General features: G+C 48.1%; 2 protein-coding genes across 2 annotated transcripts in view; one reads left to right on the forward strand and one right to left on the reverse strand.

The window, feature by feature from the left end:
• Window positions 1–22,876, reverse strand: part of LOC135291266 (uncharacterized) — a 425,721-nt gene that overhangs the window by 361,090 nt on the left and 41,755 nt on the right. The gene's annotated exons all lie outside the window — the stretch shown is intronic.
• On the forward strand, window positions 8,945–11,506 carry LOC135290574 (uncharacterized). The gene is made up of 4 exons (XM_064404497.1): window positions 8,945–9,333; window positions 9,988–10,113; window positions 10,476–10,626; window positions 10,767–11,506. Exons 1-4 carry the CDS (start codon window positions 9,243–9,245, stop codon window positions 11,128–11,130), a joined length of 732 nt encoding a protein of 243 aa, XP_064260567.1. The 5' UTR covers window positions 8,945–9,242; the 3' UTR covers window positions 11,131–11,506.

Raw genomic sequence — 22,876 nt, forward strand, 5'->3', positions numbered from 1 at the left:
TTAGAAATCAAGCGCAGTTGTCCCCCTGCTGCTTCCCAGGAGCCTGCAGGTAGCAGGAGGAGGTGACATCAGAGCTAGTATGCAGATGAGAATGCATTTCACCAAATTTTGCAATTTTCCAGGAAAAAAACCCTAAAAACAATGAGCCGATATAAAATTAAGTAACCTAAGTAAGGTCTAAAGGTGAGGAACTTAATCCAGTATCTGCTAAGATCCTTTTTACTCCTCACCCTAACCTGAAAGGATGTCAGCTAGGAAGAGGACCTGGAATGTTAGACCAAAAAAGTGGAATTCCCACTACTCCCTCGAAGACAGAAGCCCCAGCTCTGCCTGCATACCAGCGGGCACAGCTGCATCATCCTCCTCCTCCGTGCCACTCCTGGGAGCAGTGGGGTGCGGGTGACCTGTCGTTTCTCCCCAACCTGAGCTGAATGTTTTTAATAAAGGCATTAAAAAGGAGAAAGATCTCCTGCCCTATTTATTACGCTGGTATTGTCCTTCATAGCAAGAAGCTTCAGAAATTTGCATTTTCCTATGCCCTTTGTACCATGGCAGAGTTTTCTTAAGTAGAAGGTTAAAATTCAACACATAATTCTACAATTTAAAATTTAAATGCTTAGTCCATATTGCTAACTTAATTGAACCCCCCAAAACCTCCATTTCAACAGCAGCCCCTGCCTGGCTTCTGCCTGCCCACACCGTGGGCATCCACGGCTCCTGCTGGGCATGGAGCTCAGTCAGTGCTGGTGCTGGGTGGGCTTTGCTGCTGCTGCCACCTGGACACTGGGGTGACCGCTTGTCCTGGGTTGCAGTGTAAAGATGTATTCTAATGCCATCCTGAAGAGCTGCTGAAACCAGGAGGGGCATGGTTTCTTCCTTATCTCCTGTTAATGGGCCCATCAATGTCTTGCCACGTGACTCGGAGATAACTCCCTCCCAGAGCCATTTCTGTTTCATGGCTAATCAAGGACCCACAGCATGAGGCAGAATGATATCAGCCCACTGTGAGATGCTCTGCCCATGGGGGAGGAGCTAAGCATCCCCAGCTGGATATAATCTGGGTTTTGGGACACAACAAGCAGTCTTTCCACTGGATTCCCAGAGGTACTGCCGCCCTTACCCACTGCTTTTCCAGAGGATGAGAGCTACCAGATTGTTTCGACAGGATCACCACTTCCACAAGTCCATTTCATCTGGACTGCTACCACCACCCTAACTAGCAGGGTGTCAGGCTGTATTCTGACCCTGTCAGTGGTTTTTCTTTTGTATTATTGCATGTATTTTGGGTTTTTTTCCCTTTTCCTAATAAATTGTATTTCTGACTTGGAGCCTTGTTGCCATGATAATTTAGGGAAAAAGCCTCGTGTCCTCATCCGAGGGACCCAAGTTTAAACAAGAATTGGTGACCCCTAAACGTGTAAAACTGATAATCACCCCAAGAGTGACCATAGAATCTAGCCTAGAGCTGAAAAAATGAAACCCTGAAGATAAGCAGAGTTCACAGCCAAGGCAAACAGGAGAACCTGTTAGACTTTCCTGGACATTGTGTCCAGAGACCGCAGAGCAGCAGAGCTGCACAGCTAGATCCACAAAAACACTGTCTAAAGGTACTGTTATTTTTTCCCTTCCTGAAAATCCTACCATTCACAAAAGGTGGGAAGAAAGATAGAAAAATGTACCTTCGAAAGCTCAGGTTCTGTTTACTGCATCAGAGAAGAAAGTTATTAAATTTTAGTGCAGATGGAGACGCAAAGACAGAAATACTCATCATATGTGAGAAAGAGAGTGTTATGAGTTTTTCAGATGGGCAAAATTTCATAGATTTTTTACAAATGTCATATACTCCCTTAATTTACATCTATGAAAATTCATAGACGCTGCCTTTTCGTGGACAATAGTCCAGTGTGTTTCATCCCCAATGATGTATGAAATATACGTACAGATTTATTTCTTTATTTTGAAAAGATAGCACAATGCGAGAGACATCCTGGCTCGGGCGCGCAGTCGCTTTCTGTCCCCGCCAGCTTCAACACGAAAAAAGCCTCTCAAAGAAGACAAACCACAGGTTTGCAGCCCCCCCGCATTGCCCACAGCTGAACAAAAGTTTTTCTCCGCTCCCTTGGAGCAAACAGATCTACCTTCCCCCCCTGCTCCTTCTCCTGGGGGGGATGAAAAACCAAACCCGCCGCTTTCCGGGCCGGCCCCGCCCGCTTCGCCGCGAAATTCTCCACTTCCCCCACCCCGGGAGGGAGCAGATCCGGCTCCGCCTCAGCCAGCCCCGCAGGAGGCGCCTCAGCCGGAGGCTCCGCCTCAGCCGGCTCCGCCTCAGCCGGAGGCTCCGCCTCAGCCGGCTCCGCCTCAGCCGGCGGCTCCGCCTCAGCCGGCTCCGCCTCAGCCGGCTCCGCCCGCGGCCCCGCAGCCGCCCGAGCCAGCTCCGCCGGCTCTGATAACTGCGCCTGCGCCGCGGCACCCGGAACCGCCTCCCGCCGATCCGCCCGTGTTGCCAGGCAACGCGATCAACAACAGTGATTCCCCGGCTGTGCTGCTGTTCCCGGGAGCTGCAGGAGCTGCCTCCGTGTCTTCTCCCTCTGCATCCCAGCCGGCAACTGAATTCACAACGGTGCAGGCGGCGCCTGTGCGGGCCGACCCCGCTCCGAGCCCGCCGCCCCCGCCTGTCCCGCCGCTCCCTGCCGATCCAATTGCAGTGCATGAGCTTGCTGAGAATAGTGCTGAGCCCACGAGACCGCCTCAAGAGTCGACACCAGCGCCCGTGCTGCCCGCCCCTCCCACCCCAGTTGTCCCGCTGGTTTCCGAAGCTCCATCAGTCGCATCAGACCCTGCGAAGAGCCTGTCCTTCCGTGGAGGAAGCGTGGCCCTCCAGCTGACTGCAGGAGCAGTTTGGCTGGCTGTGTTTAAAATCAGTATGGTTTCTGGGTCACTTCGCGTGTGGTCGGGGGCTTCTCCCTGGGAGTTGGGGTGCCTGCCTTCCCCCGAGCGCCCCAGCAGCGTGGGGGAGTTGGCTCCTGTGGCATCTGCCTCTGGTTCCTAGCCCAGTGGGGATGGGGGTGGTGCCGAGGGGCAGAATGCAGGAGAAGTGGCATTTGCATTGCAGGAGCAAGGGAAACAGAGCAAAGCAAGCATTGCTCGCTTGCTCTGGAGACAAGAAACCCTCAGATCTGGGATGACAATTCCTGAGAAAACTTCTCTTCCCGAGCTGCCGGTGTGCAGCGGTGCTGCTGGGGGGAGGAAGCATTGGGTCATTTCTGCTCTGAAGACACTGGCAGCATGGTCCTGCCAGGTTCTGAGCATGCAGAGCACGCCTCACAGGCTGGTTCTGGGCCGTTTGGCTCATTTCCCTGGGCCGGGGCCACTGCCCCGTCCAGTGCTGGTTTTGCTTTCCCCACAGGGACCTGGGCCACCATTCTGTGAGCCAGGTCTGGGTTCTCTGCTCCGCCCACCAGGACCAGGGCCACCCAAGGGTCCTAGAGACCCTCTGCTGCTGCTGTTGCTCTTCTTTTGAAAAAAAAAAAAAAAAAAAAAAAGAAAAGAAAAGTGGAAAGAGCTAGCAGTTCAAAAGCATTGAAAAGTCAAAAATTAGCCTCAGCCCAAGTGGTTCAGTGAAGGGCTGTGGCCAGGGCATTCCAGAATTTTCTCTCTCAATTGTTTCATGACTGTCAATGAATTGTTTGATGACTCTTGTTTTCTTTAGCAGTTCTTTGTTTCAGAATTCTGCAAGCCTGTTTCAGGACCAAAGGGGACTTCCAGAGATGTCAAAAAAGAACATCTTCAGTCCATGGACTCTGTCCTGAAATTCAGCTGCTTGGACTTGAAACAATGAACTTTCCTTGCATGAGTTTTTGCATTTTCTTATATTTTAAGATTGTTTTAGTGATATGATAGAATTTGATGTTTGTTAAGTGAAGAATTTCCCTGAATGTTTTACAGGTGAAGAATTTCCCTGACCATTCCACATCAGCAGATGATTGAGATTTTGATTGGCAACAGATGAACCTCAAGAGGTGTTGTTCTCTCTTCTGCAAAGCCCCAGTAGAAGAGATTGCAAACATTTCTTTTTCTATTTAATTTAATAAATTTAAAAGGGTGAGATGTTGCCATGATATTTTAGAGAAAAAGCCTCTGCTAGGATTTTTCCTGTCCTGAGGAGCTGAGAGCCTCAGGAAAGAAATGTAAACAATAACTATCTGCTGCTGTGGAGTGCCACGGGTGCATCTTCCATTAGTTCATGTGGATTGTTTTCAATCAGTGACCAATCACAGCCACCTGTGTCAAGGCTGTGAGCAGTCACATGTTTTTGTTATTTCATTCCTATTCTATTCTTGTCTTTGTAGCCTTATGATCTTCCTCTCTCTGTTCTTTTAGTATAGTTGTAATGTAGTATTTTAGTATAATATATGTCATAATAAATCAGCCCTCTGATGAAAATGGAGTCAAGCCTCGTGTCCTCGTCCAAGGGAACCCAGTCTAAACAAGACCACCAAACAAACAACAACAACAAAAAAAAACCCTAAAAAAAAAAACCCCAAACAAAAACAGAGTACTTGAAGCATTTCAAGAAGTTCCCAGACTTAAATTTGTGCCCCAACATGACAGCCTCAAAGTCTCTGTGGCGAGTCAGGAAGATCAGGAATGAATCTGCAGGGCTTGGATAAACATCATTGGTGTGCGTCCCTCAGAGAAGAAGCAGCTCCTCAACAAGACTTCAAGGCTGAGGGGCAAAGCTTCCCCCTTCAGCTCTCCACTGTGGAGGATTTTGTGAACAGCTGGCTAGCTGACAAAGGTCACACTGATATAATACCGTTAGTTAAGCAAGAAGGAGATGGGTATAGGAGCCAGCAGTCAGTGTCTAAATCAGGCAAGGGCACTGTGCCCTTGGTGCAACATCAGGATGGGGGAGAGGATCGTTAGTTAGAAATATGAAGAAAAGATGTGGACAGCTGCAACATAGTAGCCACAAGAATTCTAAGGTAGGCGTAGTTAGCTGATAAGTAACTAACCAGTAATGAGCTCGCCTTTTGCAATATGTATTGGCCTCATTAACACTAATATAAATGTATGTGCCTATCAATAAAGTTTTGAGATTTGCTGATCACTCATACTGAGTGCCGCATTTCTTCCGCCGATTACCACAAACTTTGATGTGATCTTTTGCTTGAGCGAGTGTGGCAGTTTCAGGCTCCTTTATCCCTGTTTTTGGACTTGACTTAACTTTTAGTTCAGGGAGATGAAGACTCAGGCAATATAGATGGGGGTATATCCTGCTGGATTTCTCAAGTGATGGAATGTAGGAAGGCCTTCCAGGTGGAAAGAAGTGACGGAGTGCCTGTCTCAGATGAAGAAAGCGAGGCACTGCAAGAAACCAGCATGCCAGGGAACTGCTGTCCTGGGCTCACGAGTCCGACTGACGGTGGTCCTGCAGGCCTTTGCCCATGCCTGCTCCAGCTGGGCCATCTGCAGCCAAAGCTGGAGGTGTGAGTGCAGCAAAGCTGCTGTCCAAGGAACGCAGCACAGCTGCTGTTGAGGCTGACTGTTGCCTGCAGTGTGTGGGGAGGATATTGCCGGCAGCAATTGCCGGAGAGATGCTTGAAGGCATCTCTGGACAGTGGGCTTTTGGGGGGGTCCTTCTACTTCTTGCTCGGGCGGTAAAGACTGTCCCAAGACAATGCTCTTCCCTTTGAAGTGATGAAGAGGAACCACTGAGCTCCTCAGCCTTGTTCCTCTCCTCTGCTCTCCACAGCAGCTCCAGCTGCGCCTCTGCGCTGTCTCTCATGGGCCTGTCTGAGATAGCAGCAGCTCTGAGATAGCCACCTCCTGAGAGGGCAGCCCAAGGCTCTGTTCAGAAGAGAGCTGTGCCTCAAGCCTTGAAGCAAGCCTCACAAACTCTTCTCATATAGACACCCACACTTGCAGCCTTCCAGATGCACAACTGAGAGCTGTGGGACATATGCATGCTCATGCCCTGCAGTGCCCTTTCTGAAAGGCCTCGGCTGCTTCTGAGGGAGCTGACGTGCCACTGCAGCAGCAAAAGACCTCTGGATTCAATGGGGTCCGGCAAAAAGCGTGCCTGGCATTTGCCTTGCGTGTTGCTCTGTCAAGTCGCCAGTGCCTTGGTTTGCCACCTCATCCCTGCTCTCTGCCACTGGGGCCGGGAGGGGCGGGCCCGGGGCTGTGGGGCTGTGCGGGCCCCGCTTCCCGGGCCGCAGCTCCAGCTGCCGCCGCTGCCTGGGAGCGGCCCCGCTCCGGCGCCAGGGCCGAGGCGCCGGTGCCGGGCCCCATTGGCCGCTGTCGTGCCGCCGCAGGAGAGCTCCCCGCCGTGTCCCGGCTGCAGAGAGCGGCTGCCGGGGCAGTTCGCCTGGGAGTCTGAAGCGAGCATGGCCCAGGGAGCGGAGCCGAGAAATAGAGACCCAAGAGACAGGGGCAGGAAGCAGAACGGAGAGACAAGGGGAGCAAAAGAGGGCCAGGGAACGGGGCCGGAGCTGCGGGAAGGGGCAGCAGGGACAGAGGAAGAGACGCAGAATGAGCAGGAGGGAGCAGGAGAGAGCGAACGCTGGGCTGGGGCGGGATGGAGACTGTTGAAGAAGCTTTGGAGGGACAACAAAATAGAGAGCGAGTGGCGAAGAACAGGGCTATAGCGGGCAAGCAAGGGACGGGCAAGTGGCTAGAGCAACACACAAGGAGAAGCCCAGGGGCAGTTTTTGTATGCACTCCAGTAAAGCCCGAGGTGTTTTCCTGCTGCAGTGGTCGCTGCCAGCCAGCGGCAGCAGCTGGGGCTGAGGCCCGGCAAGCGGGGCCGGCACAGCCCCGCAGCCCCGTGCCCGCCCCTCAGGGCCCCGTGCGCAATGGCGGCAGCAGGGGACGAGGAGGCCGCGGGCTGCGGGCAGCGCTGCCGCCCCGCCGGGCCACACGCCGCAGGCGGCTTCAGCAGCAGCACAGGAGCTCTGGGGACACTGGTGCCACAGCTGGTGACGGGCCGCCGAGCAGCACAATGGCGCAGAGCGCGGTAAGGGAGAGCCTGGGCGTGTGGCCCCTCAAGGAACAAAGGAGGGCCGTGTTCATCGGTGCCTCCCCTCGGGCAGGAATGGAGGGCCCGAGATGGCGCTCAGAGCCAAGGCCGAGGCAGCTGGGCAGCCTGCCTGGGTCCTACGTAGGAAGGAGATGTCACCAAGACACCCTCCAGCCTGCTCTGGCCCTCTGCTCATCACGGGCTGCGGCCTTCACGGTGGGCAGTGATGTGTGCTTGATTCCAGAGGATGCCATGGGCCGAGTTTCTGCAGCTTGTCAGCTGCATAGGACTCTTACGAGCCTTGGAGAGAGACCCGAGGGGTGGAAATCTGTCAGTGCCTCTTTGCTTTCAGCTGGAAACACCTGGGGCTTAAGTGGTGCTTCAGGGACAACTGTACCAAAGGTGCTCTAGAAGGCTGTCCAAGAGCTTCTGAGCGGAGGTTGCCTGGCACACATAAGTCATGCATATTTATTTGCCAGAAGAGCTGCTCGGCTAAAAGGCCAGCAGTGTTACCTGATATCTGCAGCAACCAAGACATTTGTGTGTGTCCCGTGGCGGTGCCTGATGGTGTCCGAGGACAAGGCAGAGGGAGCTCAGGGGCTCTGGATGACTGCTTGAGGGATCTGGGGCACATGTGGTATTTTCTTCTGCCACGTGCAGTGAGCCAGACCCAGGAAGGCTCTAGAGGTGAATAGGCGGCAGCCTGGTGTTCCCAGCAACAGTGTGGGAGTTTGAGCGTGGGTTACTCTACAGGACAGCAGGCCTGATGGTGGCACATGGGCTACATCTGCCTGAAAGGGAAAAAGGCTCTTGGCTCCAGAGTTAGCAGGGCTCCTTGAGAGAGCTTTAAGTAGCATTGGAAGTGGAAAAGGGAGTAAACCAGGCTGACGGGGGAGATGCGTCAGCACTGCACAGCCATGTTTGCGTGACAGTGGAGGATGGAAGCAGTGCTGCCATCAAAGGTCATGAAACTGTAGCAGAAGTCATGGGAAAAGCAGGTTTTTGCCACAATTCTTTCAGACAAAAATACTAGCAAAGAAACACTCTTGAATTTGGGCTTTTTACAGCAGCCTTCATCCAGGCCTTCTTCTAGGGAATTTCTGAGGAATAAGACATGAGTGCCTCTCCATGCCCATGCACAATGCTGCCTCCAAAATACTCCAGCCCTTCTCCATTTGGCTCCTTCCATTCCTGTGCAGAAGAAGGAAATTCAGTAGAGGGGAGGTGCAGGAATTCACAGGCAACGTGGATGTACATTGGGGCCTTCACAGCCATCACTTTGTTATGAGGTCACAGAGCTCTGTTTGATGTCACGTTCCAGAGCCCCACTGTGCTCTTCAGTGCTCGCTCTGTGCAACACTGCAGCAGCAGCAGCAGCAGCAGCAGCAGCAGCAGCAGCAGCAGCAGCAGAAGAGTGTTTCTAGCAGGGGGGATCATGGTCCTGAGCCGCTACCTCCTGCTGCTCTTTCTCGTGGCCCTGCCAGCCCAGAATGCCCAGAGTGCTCCAGCAGCTGGGCAGGGAGCAGGTAGGCAGGCAGGGGCCAGCACACAGCCCTGGCTGGCAGCAGCGGGGCCGGGAGCAGGGATGGCTGAGCCAGGAAGGCAGCACGGGGCAGGCAGAGGGGCAGAGCCTCCAGGGGAGGTGTGAGGGGCTGCAGCTGCTTTCGGGTGCAGCATGGAGAGAGCTTCCTAAGGAGCAAGGATGTGGGGAGGGTCGGGTCAGGCCCGGAAGCTCAGCACCACTTCTCCATCACTCAGCAGTGGCTGTCCGTCCCTCCGCTCTGGGTGTCCAGCCTTCTGGCCCGGCTCCAGGGCTGACCCGCACACAGATCATGTGGGCATGCCACGGCTTTTCCCTTCATGTGGGAGCTGCCAGCTCAGTGTCCCAAGGGCAGCCAGACCCCCCTGCAGCTGTGAGGATGCAGACCTGCCTGAGCGTGCCCTAGCAGTGCCTCCCACATCCAGGCCTTGAGGTGTGCCCATGAGGGCAGTGCACGTGATGGTAACTTCTTGTGGGTGTTTGCTTGTAGTTGTGGACACAGAGAGTGCTCTTTCAGCCCCTGAGCGAGGGGCAGATACCGTGCTGACTCCGAGCTGGTACCTCAAGCGTGAGTAGTCAGTCTGTCCTGCCTTCACAAAAAGGAGCGCCCCTTTTCCCTGTTTTATTCACGAGAAAAATACCGTCATAGGTTAACGTGCTTTTGTAAATCTAACAATAGGGATGAACGATGACAAGGTTCCTGAAGAGTTCCCTGAAGGATTGCCGGATGTTCCAGAGGAGCTCCTGGCAGCCTTGCATGAAGCCCCGTCTGGTTAGCATATCCCACTCTGTTAACCCTGGCAGCCGGGAAGCTGAGCTTTTGCTTCCTGTAGGCATGTGCTGTATCCTGGACAGCCAGAAGCACTCAGTCAGAGTCTTGCTGCAGGCCCACTGCATTTCACACCTCCTGCAGGGAGCCCTAGAGATGGTCCAGCACAGCCTCTGCTCGCAGCTGTGCTTCCAGATGACTGCCAGGGGCTTCTCCAGCTGCTGCTGCTGCAGTTGTAGCATTCCTGGCCAGGGCTGCTCTGTGCAGACATTGGCATCCAGATGTTGGGCAAAGGCCAGTGCTGAATTTGGGTTGGCCACACGCTCAGCACAGCATGGAGGCAGCAATGACATCAGAGCAAGCCTTGGCTGCCCCTTGCAAAGCTCAGGCTCAGGGACGGCTTGAAGCTGGAGTCCAAGGGTGAGGGGGAACCTGAAGGTACTCCTTCTGTGGGTCATTTGGTTGATTAAGTCTTGGCTGGTTTGGGTCTGCACTTCTTGTTGCACTGCAGAAAATCCAGCTGTCGATTCCTCCTGTCTTGGGGGGGACAGCGGCCTCGTCAGCGCCGCTTGCCGCAATGCCCAGGCCATGGTACCGTGCTTGTGCTGAGGGGCAGTGGCTTCTGGTTCATGTGTGCAATGGTTTTTTTTTCTGAAGAGACAGATTCTGAGACTGTGCCAGAGACCTTAGCTGTGGAAGAAAGTGACATTGTGCCAGGCTCACATGAAAAAATAGAACCAACAGAGGACACCAGGACACTTGCTGAGCCTGAGGAATATTCAGGTGAGTGCTTGCTAGGTGCTGTCTTGGGAAAGAGCAGCATTTCTGCTGCATCCCTGCAGTGCTCTCCATGGGTGTATTGCAGGTGCCCAGCACGCAGCCCGGGCCTGCAGCCCGGAGGAGTAGATGGGGCAGTGCTGCTGCCTGGCACACACTGGGCTCTTGTGCATGAGAGCTTGATGGGATCCCTCTTGGTCCCTGATGCTAAGACACCAGAGCCAGAGGAAGCCATCTCTGAAGACAGCATCAGATGTCAGTTCTGATCCACTAGCAGTGCCAGTCCTTGGGCATCTGAAGCACACTGTGGGGTTATGCCTAGTGCAGAGCACAAACGCTGACTCTTGCATTGTCTCTGCTCCTGCCAGGGTCATCCGGTGGGCAAAAAGCCGAGACTGCTGGACACTGTGACCCGAGCAAGTACTACATCCTAGTAGGGACAGTAGCAGCCTCAGCTTTGCTTCTGCTTGGGGCAGTGTCTGGCTATCTAGTCATGCATCAGCTGCTGAAGAGAGACAGGTGAGTTATTAATTGCTGCCATTGGCAAGGAAGTCTTTGCAGCATGCAGAAGCGCCCAGATGGCTCCTAGCAGGGCTCTGAGGAAACTGTGCTCCAAATTCCTATCTGTGAGGAGTCTTCTTGGAAATCTGTTTCTACAGGAGGAGCCAGGAGGACAAAGAGGCAACAGGACAGGACTGGGACTCTTCCTGGGAAAGCTGTGGTCAGCCTAGAGGTGAAGCAGAGCCAGGAGAAGGAGCGGGAAGCGGCGAGAGAGCCCAAGGCAACGGGTTCAGGGACAGCTGCCGCCTGTTTCCTGAGCTCTTTGCAGCAGAGCTTGCCCGGCTGTACAAGAACATGAGCGCAGACCAGTCACCTCTGCCCACCTGCTCCTTCTGTGCTCTGGCTGACAACGCCTCTTCACGGGACCACTGGATTTCCCTGGAGTCACCTCAGCCCACAGCATCCTCTTGGCCCTCCTACCAATACCTGCAGGACTACTATCTGTTAGAGGATGATGATTAGTGATAGTGATAGCCATAAATAGTGATAGTGATAGCCATAGATAGTGATAGTGGTAGTGATTCTTTTAGTGATAGTGATAGAGACAGTTGATATTAGAGGGTGGTGGTTGTTTTAATGATAGTGATAGTTAATATTAGAGGATAGTGATGGTTTTAATGATAGCGTTAGTTAATATTAGGGGATAGTGATTGTTTCAATGATAGCGTTGTTTGATATTAGAGGACAGTGATTGTATTAGCGATAGTGATAGTTAATATTGGAGGATGGTGATTGTTTTTGTGATAGTGGTACATTTAGTGATAGTGATACTTGGTATTTGCAGACAATGATTGTTTTCTTGATCTTGATAAATAAATATTTTTCCAAAAGCAGTAAATTCTTGCCTGCTGCGGCTGTTTCTGTTGGGGCAGAATGCACAGAGCTGGGAGCAGGGCTGGGGCTGTGACAGGAGCTCTGAGAAGCTTGCACTGCAGTGCAGGAGCTGCTTGTGCCACCTCAGCCTGCTTTCCCAGCAGTGGCCGTTCACAAAGCTTTCCTGCACCAGCATGGGGACACGCTGGCTAGCAGTGACATGCAGAAACTTCTCTGGGAGCTCATTTGGGATGCTGCCCTGAATCAGGAAGGTCTGGGCAGAGAGGGAAAGATGTTCTGCGAGGGATGGCTGTCCAGCAGTGAGCACATCAAGGAGACCCGAGGTGGTGACTTAGGTCGTGGCAGTCCCTCCCCGAAGAGCTTCAAGAGAGGAGCATCAAGGAGCGGAAAGCTGGAGCCGGGCTGTATGAGAGGGGAAGGAATGTCCTATCAATCACAGGAGCCTTCTTAAAAATTAGATGGATAACAGCGACTATAATTATAATAAAAATTACAGTCTTGTTGCACGCAGTATGGGAAAAAAGCCCAGAGCTGGAATACAACACAGAACTTTTGTGGAGGATTTTGTGAACAGCTGGCTAGCTGACAAAGTCACACTGATATAATACCGTTAGTTAAGCAAGAAGGAGATGAGGATAGGAGTCAGCAGTCAGTGTCCAAACCTGGCAAGGGCACTGTGCCCTTGGTGCAACATCAGGATGGGGGAGAGGATCGTTAGTTAGAAATATGAAGAAAAGATGTGGACAGCTGCAACATAGTAGCCACAAGAATGCTAAGGTTGGCGTAGTTAGCTGATAAGTAACTAACCAATAATGAGCTCGCCTTTTGCAATATGTATTGGCCTCATTAGCACCAATATAAATGTATGTGCCTATAATTAAGGTTTGAGATTTGCTGATCACTGATACTGAGTGCCACATTTTTTCCGCCGATTACCACAGGTCTCAACCCACTACTTTTATCCCAGCAAGTACAGTGAGACAAGAGCACTCCTTTAGATCCAATGCATTGAATCCGGCAAAGCCTCCCCAGCCACTCCCAGCTGAGATGTTCAGGACTCAAAGCAGGAAGCTCCACCATGATTTCATTGGCAGTAATGGGGACACGCCTCTGGAAGTGCTGCCAGCTGAGCCAGGGGCTGGGCCTGGGGGGGACTCATGTGCCCCCATTGCTCTCTCAGGGCAAATGCCGTGTTTCCAACACCAAGGAAATGTAAGGAATACTGCCTCCAGGAATTTAATACAGACAAGAAGGCAAAATGGAACAAACTTTGGTTTAATGATATAGACAGATCGTGCCTCAACAAAGACAAAAAGGGGAAAGTTGAAGCATAACAAACACCAAACCTTTTACATTTATTGCTAAATCTAACACTACTACTACATCTTTAAAATACTAATGTATCTTAACTAATAAACAGAGAGATTCCTAACAGGTAAACTAAAAGAAGAATAAAGAATCCTAAAAACTTGAAAAACAATCTTATTTCTATCTAGTCCTCTTGACGCCTAACTCTTGCTAGCCTGGGGCAAATGCAGGGCTAATTTGGCCTTTTCTTCTTGGGGAGAGGCTGTGCATCCTTGCGTGGGCGATGTCTTCTCCTGTGCTTGTTCCTTTCCTTGATGGTTTCCAACTCCCTGGAAGACAGGAAACAAACCATGCATTGTTAACTTCATACACACCATTAAGCCAAGCGCCGAGATCTCCCTTTTTGGATGAATTTCCACCTTTTCAGGCTGTGACACATTTGTAAAGTGATCAGCACCATGAGCCTGATCTTTCTGGTTTCAATTCTTTGAAATGTCTTCCTCTTTTTGCTTGATCCTAGGTTTAACTGGATCAGCAGCATCAAAGCAAGCTTTGATGCATGTGTTCCTGCTTGTATGAACTGTGTCTTGTTGGGGCATGGCAAGGTTTCACTGGGAATGCTGGGTTTGAACGAAGCTGTTTGGGTGTCAAGTGGGCTGTAAGCTTGAGCAGGGCTGCCAGGGGCGATCCTGCAAGTGGCCTCAGCTTGCCCTGTGGTGCCTTTGGAAAGGGTCAGCGTGCTTTAGGCCAAAGGGGCAGCTGGGAGCAGAAGGAGGAGGAGCTTGCGCACCGTTGGCACTGCCCGCACGGAAAGGGGCCTCCCGCCGGCTGGGGCGGCTGGCGCGGTTGGCAGCAGGGACACTCCGCGCTGCCAGCCCGCTTGCGGCTTCTCTTCCCTGTCTCCCCAGTCTCCTTCCTGGGAGGGCTTTTCCTCCTCTTCCGTTTGCCCGCAGTCTGGAAATCAAAGAATCCTTATCAGTGCTTCCTTCCTCTCAGAAGGCTGGAATTTGCAGCATCCACCCCAAAAATCTATTGGCCTAAGCAAATTCTTCCAAACCGCGAAGAGCAGAAAAGGGCTGGATATGGCAGTGGGCTGCGGCAGGCTGCCAACCATGGAGGTTGGAGGAAAATACTCCCCTTTCCTACAGCTCTAAGGGGGTGGGATAAATACGTGGCTATCTCTAGTTCTACATGTTTTATTTATAACCCTCTGCCTAACATCTCTGTTTTTCCTCCCCACATGTCTAGGGCATGGATTTTACATTCAATCACACTAGTGAAGACACATGATTACCCACTTTGTACTACCCAAAATAATCTCTCTCTCTCTCTCTCTCTGTGTGAAGCAAATTGCTGTTTGCTGGTAAGGAAAGTATTAAAGGTGCCATGGCACTGGCAGCTGCTTCTTGGGGTACACTGGGGTGCTACAAAAGATCCCTGAAAATCTGCAGCATCTCCATGAAGGCAGCCCAGATGGCTGATGTTAGCAAGCAGTGGGGAATGAAGGGTCTGATAGGAATCTGAGGGTGCCAGCCCTTGAGAAACCGATTTGTAGAGAGTCAAAGCCCATTCTGGTGGTAGTGCTGTTTTGTTGGGTCAAAGTTAAACTCCAGAATTCCATATTTTAGGGTAGCAGCACAATGAAGCCCTGGGCAGCATCTGCTGTGCCTTTCCCAGTGCATGGGGCTATGATTGGTGTTAACAGTCACAGCTAGAAAATCTGCCTTCCGATTGCCCTCTACAATGGGACCAGGAAGGTCCGCGTGTGACCTGATGTGCATAATATGAAATGGTTGCTCTCGGTTGTAGAATTGCATTTTATTTAAATGGTATGCTCTGTACCACCCCTTCAAAATGTATGGTATATCCCAAGCCTGTGGTCCTTCCCTGAACCATCATGAATCTGTAATCCCATTGGCCCAAGTCTGATTCCGAGACCATTTTCAATCCCCCTCTTAAACAGTGTGAGCGAGACCAGTCGCCCTCTTAGCCTTTCCCCTTTCTTAGCCCTTCTCTCTGCCTCATGCCCCTTCCCTCGCCTAGGCTCCCCCTCCTTCCCCCTCCCCCTTCTCTCTCAGTAACCATTCTGTTCCCGGGGATGGGACCCCCAATAAACCCTCATCAAATCAGCACTCTCCGAAGCCGTGTGGAGTCTCCTTGCCTGCCTGCTGCTGCCAGCAAACTCACAGCCTAGGGGGCTGTCTGGGGACTCCCCAGGGTGCCCCTCCCAAAAGCGAACCACAACACTCGGTGGAAGACAAACCCTACAAAATCGCAGAGCAAGCAAAATAATTGTTGATTAGACATTTCTTTTAGCATGGAGTGTTCTGCCCTTTCAGCTCTCCCAGCAACATAGGCCAAATCAGTGACTAGATTAAAAGGTTGTTGGAATTTTTTTTAATGCTCTGACAACAGCAGCCAACTCAGCAATTTGGGGGGTTCCTTCAACAACTTGAACATCCTACTCCCACTTCTGAGTGTTCGGATCCTTCCAAGTGATAACCGATTTATGTGATTTTCCAGAGCCATCTGTAAAAACTGTGTGGGCTTTAAGAAGAACCTTACTTTTTAGAGAATTTGGGACTAGATGGAATGTTTCTTTTAGTAGCTTGTGTTTTGGATAATGAATAGAGACTTGTTCGGGATAGCTGTCTAAAGCAAACTGAAGGTGTTCACTTGTCTGTAATAGGGATCCTAATTTGTTTAGTTGAAATGCTGGATAAATGTATGTTGGATCACACGCTGCAGGGGTTCAGAGGCGGTTCCTGCCTTTAATGATTAATTGAGCTAAAAGCTCTTGAGGGATTGTAATAGTTTTTTTGGGTTAGTGTGGCAAAAATACCCATTCTATAATTAACAATTGATCTGTAGAAGACGGGTCCCACTGAAAAAGTTGTGCCTGGAAATGTGGGGATTTACCAAGAATAGCAAACTGGGAGGTTAGAGAGCTGTCAACGCGGTGTGCTTTTCGAGATGAGATAGCAGGTGCTACCTTTCGCAGCGCGTCGTGGGCATCGGGAGTTAAGATGTGCTGGGAAGTCAGGTCATGGCTCCCCTTCAGTAGGTTGAACAAAGGGGACAGCTCTTCTCTCGTGAGTCCAAGCAGTGGTCGGATCCAGGTGATGGAGCCACAAAACGGCTGTAAGTCCCTTAGCACTTGAGCCTTATCTTTGATGGAGAAACTTTGGGGAATAATGGCTCACCCGCTGATTAGGAATCCGAGGTATTTCCATGGGGAGGTGTACTGGGTTTTTCAGGAGCAATATCAAAACCTGCATCTTCAGCTGCTGTCATAGTCTTTCTGATCACTGTGTTAAGGTAAGTCTTGTCTTGGGAGCAAAGTAAAATTTTGTCCATATAATGTAGAATTATAGCCTCAGGGAAGGCTTTCCTGATTGGAGATACAATCCCAGCCACAAACATTTGACAAAAAACATTGGCTGAAGAAGACCATATGCAATCTCACTGTTCTAAGAAATTGAGGGACTTAAGAGATTATCCAAGTGGAGAATCAACCCTCAGAGAATTGAAGGGGTCAGGGGCTTTTCTTCTTGGGGCACAAAAACCATCTTCAAGAGCCCTTGATAAAATCAAGAATAGGACCCCAAGAACAATTAATGGAATTTTTAGTAGACACAGGAGCAGAGACAACTTGTTTAACTGAAAAACCAAATGGATGTGCCATAAGCAAAGACACTGTCAATATTTGTGCTGCTAAAGGGGAATCCTTCCCCATTCCCATCATTAAGAATGTCACTATAAAGGGTAGTGGACTAACCAAAAAGGGAGATTTGTTTTTCTACCTCAAGCAGGTAACAACTTACTTGGCCAGGATCTCCAGATACCTTTGAAAGTCGGAGTAGTTCACAAGAAGGAAAGATAAAGGTCAAATTGTTTACTTCATCCACGCAAGATGAACAACTGATTAATCCTACAGTGTAGGCCCAACCAGGTAACTGGGATAAAATGAACATTACACCCATCATAATTAATCTCCTTCCAGACATTAAACTACCAAAAGTACCCCAGCACCCCCTTACAAAGACCAAAAGGTATTGGCTAAAACCCATAACAACTGAGCTGTGACATGATAATATTCTAGAGCCATGTACTTCCACATACAACACCCCATTCTTGCTATTAAAAAGCCTGACAATGGCTAAAGGCTAGTTCAAGACCTACGTGAAGTAAATAAAAGAGTGCAAGCTGTGTGCTCATTAGTACAAAACCCTTACACCTTGTTAAGTTATCACCTACGCACTCTTGGTTCTCAGTAACTGACCTGAAGGATGCATTTTGGTCATGCCCTGTAGATTCTCCTTCTAGACACCTGTTTGCTTCCACCTGGGAAGATCCAGACACTGGAAGGAAACAGCAGCTCACCTGGACCTGGCGGCTGCAAGGGTACATGGAGTCTCCCACACTCTTCGGTCAGGCCTTGGAGAGCCTGTTCATTTCCTTTTCTCCACCCTCAGGAATACAAGTAACACAGTATGTAGATGACATACTACTCTCCAGAGAAAAAGAATCCACTGTAAAATTAGGCACCATTCAATTACTGAACCTTCTAGGAGAGAATGGACTAAGAGTATCTAAATCCAAATTACAATTTGTTAAAGCGGAAGTAAAATATTTCGCACATGTAATTGGTCATGGTACCAGAAAATTGAGTACTGAAAAGATAGAAGGAATTTTAAATTTACAACCTCCCCAAGCAAAGAGCGAGGTTAGACAATTATTAGGCTTAATGAGATACTGTAGAATATGGATTGATGAATACACACAAAGTGTCACAATTTTATATGAAAAATTAACTACATCAGAACCTATTAATTGGACCCAAGAGGATAATAAAAACTTAGAAAATTTAAAGCAAAAGATGATTCAGACCCCAGTTCTCTTTCTTCCTTCACTAGAAGAAGATTTTCACCTATATATTAAACCTATATAGGAATTACTTATGGGGTCTTGGCCCAAGAGTGGTCAGGATTCCATAAACCTGTAGCCTACTTGTCCATATTGTTGGTCCCTGTGTCCCAAGGATGGCAAACATGCATCCAATCAATCACTGCAGCAGCCATCCTAGTAACAGCCAGCCAAAAAAACTTATATTTGAGAGAAATCTGATAGAATACATACCACACTCCATCCAAACCATTCTTAAACAACGAGCAGCCGAATGGCTAACAGACTCTCATATTATACAATATGGGAGCACCCTCATCCATTCCACAAATGTAACCCTGAAAACAACCACCCACACCAATCCCACACAGTTCCTATGTGGAATCCCCAAAAACAAGATCTCATGCACAACTGCATAGTTTTTATAAACCTGCAAACAAAAATTCGAGAAGACCTCCTAGAGAGCCCATTAGCTGAAGGAGAAATCCTGTTCATTGACGGATCATCTAGAGTTGCAAATGGAAAGAGGTGCTCTGGATACTCCACCAGAGATGGAAAAGAACTGTACATGTTAGAAAAGGAAAACTACCACCTTCCTGGTCTACCCAGGTAAGTGAATCAGATGCTTTGGAAAAAGCATTGCACAGACTAGATGGAGGTATTGGAACCATTTATACTGACTCTAAATATGCATATGGAGTAGTCCACACATTCGGGAAAAGCTGGGCTGAAAGAGGGTTTCCCACATCTAAGGGCAAAGACGTTTTACACAAAGAACTTATATTAAAAATTTTAGAGGCACTTAAGTTGCCGAAAGAAATTGCAATGGTACGTGTTCCAGGTCATCAAAAGGGATCTCTGGAGAAACTAGAGGAAACATCCTAGCAGACCATGCTGCAAAGGAGGCTGCTTTTGAGGGGGAAATAAAGGTCTACAGATTTTGTCCAAGAGACACACCCGAGAGTACACTGGACAACACTCTTCCCATCTCTGTTTTTAAAGACAATGAAAAACAGAAACTCATATCACACTAGGTGGAAAGGAAGATTCTGAGGGACGGTGGCATCTTCCTGATGGCCACCAAATGTTAAATAAAGAGCTCACTTGAGAAATTTTACAGAACTTCCACCAATCCATGCACTGGGGATCTAAAGCTTTAGCAGGACAGTTTCTTCAAAATTTTGGAAGTCGGGGAATTGATGAATTAGCTAATCAAATTACCATAGGTTGGATAATTTGCCAAAAAGTCAACAGAAAATTAATGAGGAGAATGAGACCTGGAAGAATTGAAATTGCAATTAGACCCTTCCAAAGTATTCAAATTGATTTCACAGAAATGCCCCATGCCCAAAGATGGAAGTATTTCTTAGTGATTGTAGATCACCTTACCAATGGGGTTGAAGCATTTCCAACTGTTAATGCCACTGCTCAAACAGTAAGTAAGGTAATCCTAGAACAGACAGTCCCAAGATATGGAATTATAAGTAACACTGATTCAGACCAAAGTATCCATTTTACATCATTAGTATTGCAACAATTGGCTCAATAATTTGAAATAACTTGGAAATTACATACCCCTGGCACCCTCAAAGTTCGGGAAGGGTAGAACGCATGAATCAGACTATTAGAACAACATGGACCAAACTGATGTTAGAAATGAAGTGGACTTGGATAAAGTGCCTACCCCTTGCCCTTCTCAGAATCCAGAGCCAACCCAGAGCTGACTTAGGTTGTTCCCCATATGAAATGTCATACAGGCTTTCCTATTTAGCCACCCCGCATCAAGTAACTGCCAAGGAGTGAGGAAACATAAATGTGCAAAGGTATATTCAAATGATTGCCCAGAATCTAAAAGACTTAATGCAGAGAGGTCTTGTACCCCAGAACGTTCCTTTAGACTTCTATTTACATAAGATCTGCCCCGGAGACTAGGTACTTATTAAATGCTGGAAGGAACAATCCCTGACTCCATCGGGGGAAGGTCCATTCCAAGTTCAATTGACCACAGAGACAGCCATCCGAGCACAGGAAAAAGGGTGCACTTCCGTCAGTCGGGTAAAAGGTCCAGTAACACCACTGCAAGATAACGAGAAACCTCCATGAACTACTCTCTACAACAGTCCTCCCCAGTGTTATCCCTGAAATTATTATATCAATTGTTATTCTCTCACTGTTTTACAGAAGAGAATCTAATGGATGTTGTAGTTACTATTTAACAAGTTATTACAAATTTTCAATTCCATTTCTCCACCAGTGAAGAGTATAATTTCCCTGAGGAATGACCTTTCCTCTCAATAAACTACGTCTTTTTTTTTTTTTTTTTTAATTTCCTTGGGAGAAACAACATGAATAGAACCAAGGCCAGTTCCAGGCAGGACGTTCCTGCATTTAGGTCCCTTCCTGCATCCAGGTACACTCCCATGAAAACCAAGGGGTTCGAACCCAGGAGAAAAACCAGAGAGCTTGAAAGGTCTGCACCACCTATCAGAGAGTACCACGGCACTTCAATCTTCCCACTGACCCCTGAGCGAGGGAAGGGAAGGTGCGCCCTACTCCTCATACTCTCCCTCTGGATCCAGTAGATCCCCCTTGTCAGAGCCTTCGTCTGCTGCCACCAATGCTAACATACAGTGTACCTGACCAAAGGAAACTCCTACCTCATAAAACACTCATTCCAGGCACATACTTATGTAAATCCCTTTTGTTATAATATGATGACAGTGAATACATGCTGAGAATCAGGCAAAAAACAGTGGATTGGTAGAAATATTGGAAATGCAAACCAGAAAAGGAATGGAGAATGTCCTGATCAAGAGAATTGGCTATGTTTCAATTTTAATTATATAGCCTAAAAGGAAGATTTTTTTAAAAAAAGAAAAAAGCTTATGAAGTTGCTTTGGTTCGAGAAGTTCTAATAACTGAAAGGGAGAAACAAAAAGAGGACAATCCACTAGCTACCAATAAAAACTTATTTATTGTTTTAGCAGAACAAATTAGTAAAAATCAAAATATAACCAATTGTTGGGTTTGTGGAGGCACCTTCAAATCAGAAGCCTGGCCTCAGCAAGGAGTCAGTACTGGACCCCTCAAATGACTTAAACTAAATTATTTCCCCTCCCAAACTCCAAGAGATCAAGACAATTGGCTATTGAAGGACACAGTTCTTGGAGAAGAATGTATCTGGAGAAAAGGAAAAAGGTACACTGAGGAAGTTGTAGAAACTACCTGTAAAAGATATTTACTAACTGAGGATCACAAGACGTGGTGGATACGTAGCAAACCAGATACCTTTTGGTCAAAGAAGAAAATCAGAAACAAGAACTGCATATTACATCCCAATGAACAACTTTATTAGTGCTGGGACCTTAAAAGTCAGCCTTATTCAGTATTACCCCAAGTTTCTAAGTATTGGACCTCCACTTTTATCACTCCTTCACATTTTTGGGAGGCCCCCCAAGGTTTATACTGGAATTGTGGGCAAAGAGCATATTCTAAACTCCCTTCTCACTGGTGTGGCAATTGTACCTTAGGAGCAATACGACCTAGCCCCTTTCTACTATCAGAAGCAGCTGGAAACCAACTCGGAGTTTCCCATGATGATAAATTAAAGAGACAAAAAAGATGTGAAATAGAGGGAATGTAACAATGGGGCGAGGAAGAGTGGGCCACCAGAGAGAATTTTAGAAACTTACGGACCTGCCACTTGGGCTCAGGACGGGAGCTGGGGCTATCAAACTCCCATTTACATGCTAAATCACATTATTAGACTACAAGCCCAGATTCAAGTCATATCTAATCAGGCCAAGAGTGCAATTGATTTTTTCAACGCCCAACAGAAGCAAATGAAAACAGCTGTATATCAAAACTCTTTAGCCCTAGATTATTTATTAGCCAAAGAGGGTGGAATATGCGGCAAGTTCAATACATCAGACTGTTGTCTGCATATTGATGACCATGGTGAAACTATTACTAAAATTACCCAAAACATCAGAAAGCTTACACGTGTTCCAGTCCGGTTTTCCCTCACTACACCTGAATAGTGGAAAAATATGTTCTCTGGGGAGTGGTGGAAGAAAGCCTTAATTATTTTTGGAGTTTCCTTAGTTAGCCTTCTCTTTCTCCCCTGCTTAATCCCATGTTTCATTCATCTAATTACCTCAGTAGTACAAAGCATGTTCGCTAGTCAAAATCTTCAAACGAGCCAACATTCTATGCCTACTGTCAAGAAAATCATAAATCTCAATCCAATCAAAAGCGATAGGAAAACGGGTAAAAAGGCCCAGCAAGTTTAGATTAATTTTAAACAATTAAACACTATCAACAAAGAACTTTTACATTTATGTAAATGCAAAAGCCAACGACTAACATAAGAGAAAGAGGGAGGAACTGTCATTTATAAAATCCCTTACATGGCTTTTGCATTTGTGACTGGTTTATATTTGTAACTGTTAATTAGCTTTTGCATTTATAACTGTTTAAAGTTACTAGTTTGATCAAATAAAAGTGTTCAAATTAATGAAGTAAATAATATAAAATCATTATCAAGTTATACTAGCTATTCAGTAGATCCCAACTGAATGTTTAACAGTCCTGTTAAAATAGGTAGCAAAATAAGAACTATATTATTTTTATAATCCTTTGTTCTTAACCTAATTACATTATTTGTAAATTTAATTATCTCTTTTTAGTAGCCTTATACTTTCAAAGGTCCCAGTGCAGTTTCCTCTCACCAACAGCATGCAGCATTTTACAGACAATTTCTAACCCACTCCAGGTTGAACTGGTAACTTGATGCCACAGCAATGGTGCATACTAATGAGAGAGCTTCCCATCAAAAACCTCAGAGATATCATCCCACCCCAGTGACAGCACACTCTGGGAAAGAAGATCTTACCCCATCATCTACTAGCACCAATCACCAGAGACTATGGGGGCAGGACTGCAAGTACAGACTGAGGGGAGCGAGAACATCAAAGGGGCAGCCTGGCCTGAAGAGCTGTCTTTGCTGTCTTTTACTGTTCCTGGGACTGTGACTTAGCTACAGCAGGGCACCCCACATTGCAGATTTTGGTCAATATCTCTTTTTAGAGACCTTTTTCCAGATTTGAAATGCAGATGCAGACTAAGTGCATTCACTGCAATGCCCTTGGGTTCTTGCCTT

Source organism: Passer domesticus, chromosome Z (assembly GCF_036417665.1).
Source record: "Passer domesticus isolate bPasDom1 chromosome Z, bPasDom1.hap1, whole genome shotgun sequence".
Classification (NCBI taxonomy): domain Eukaryota; kingdom Metazoa; phylum Chordata; class Aves; order Passeriformes; family Passeridae; genus Passer; species Passer domesticus.

Bases quoted from the DNA above. Each gene is read 5' to 3' on its own strand.
- LOC135290574 (XM_064404497.1), top strand. From the start codon at position 9,243: ATGAACGATGACAAGGTTCCTGAAGAGTTCCCTGAAGGATTGCCGGAT. The intron at 9,334-9,987 runs GTTAGCATATCC...TTTTTTCTGAAG, and splicing joins CTTGCATGAAGCCCCGTCTG to AGACAGATTCTGAGACTGTG. The intron at 10,114-10,475 runs GTGAGTGCTTGC...TGCTCCTGCCAG, and splicing joins TGAGCCTGAGGAATATTCAG to GGTCATCCGGTGGGCAAAAA.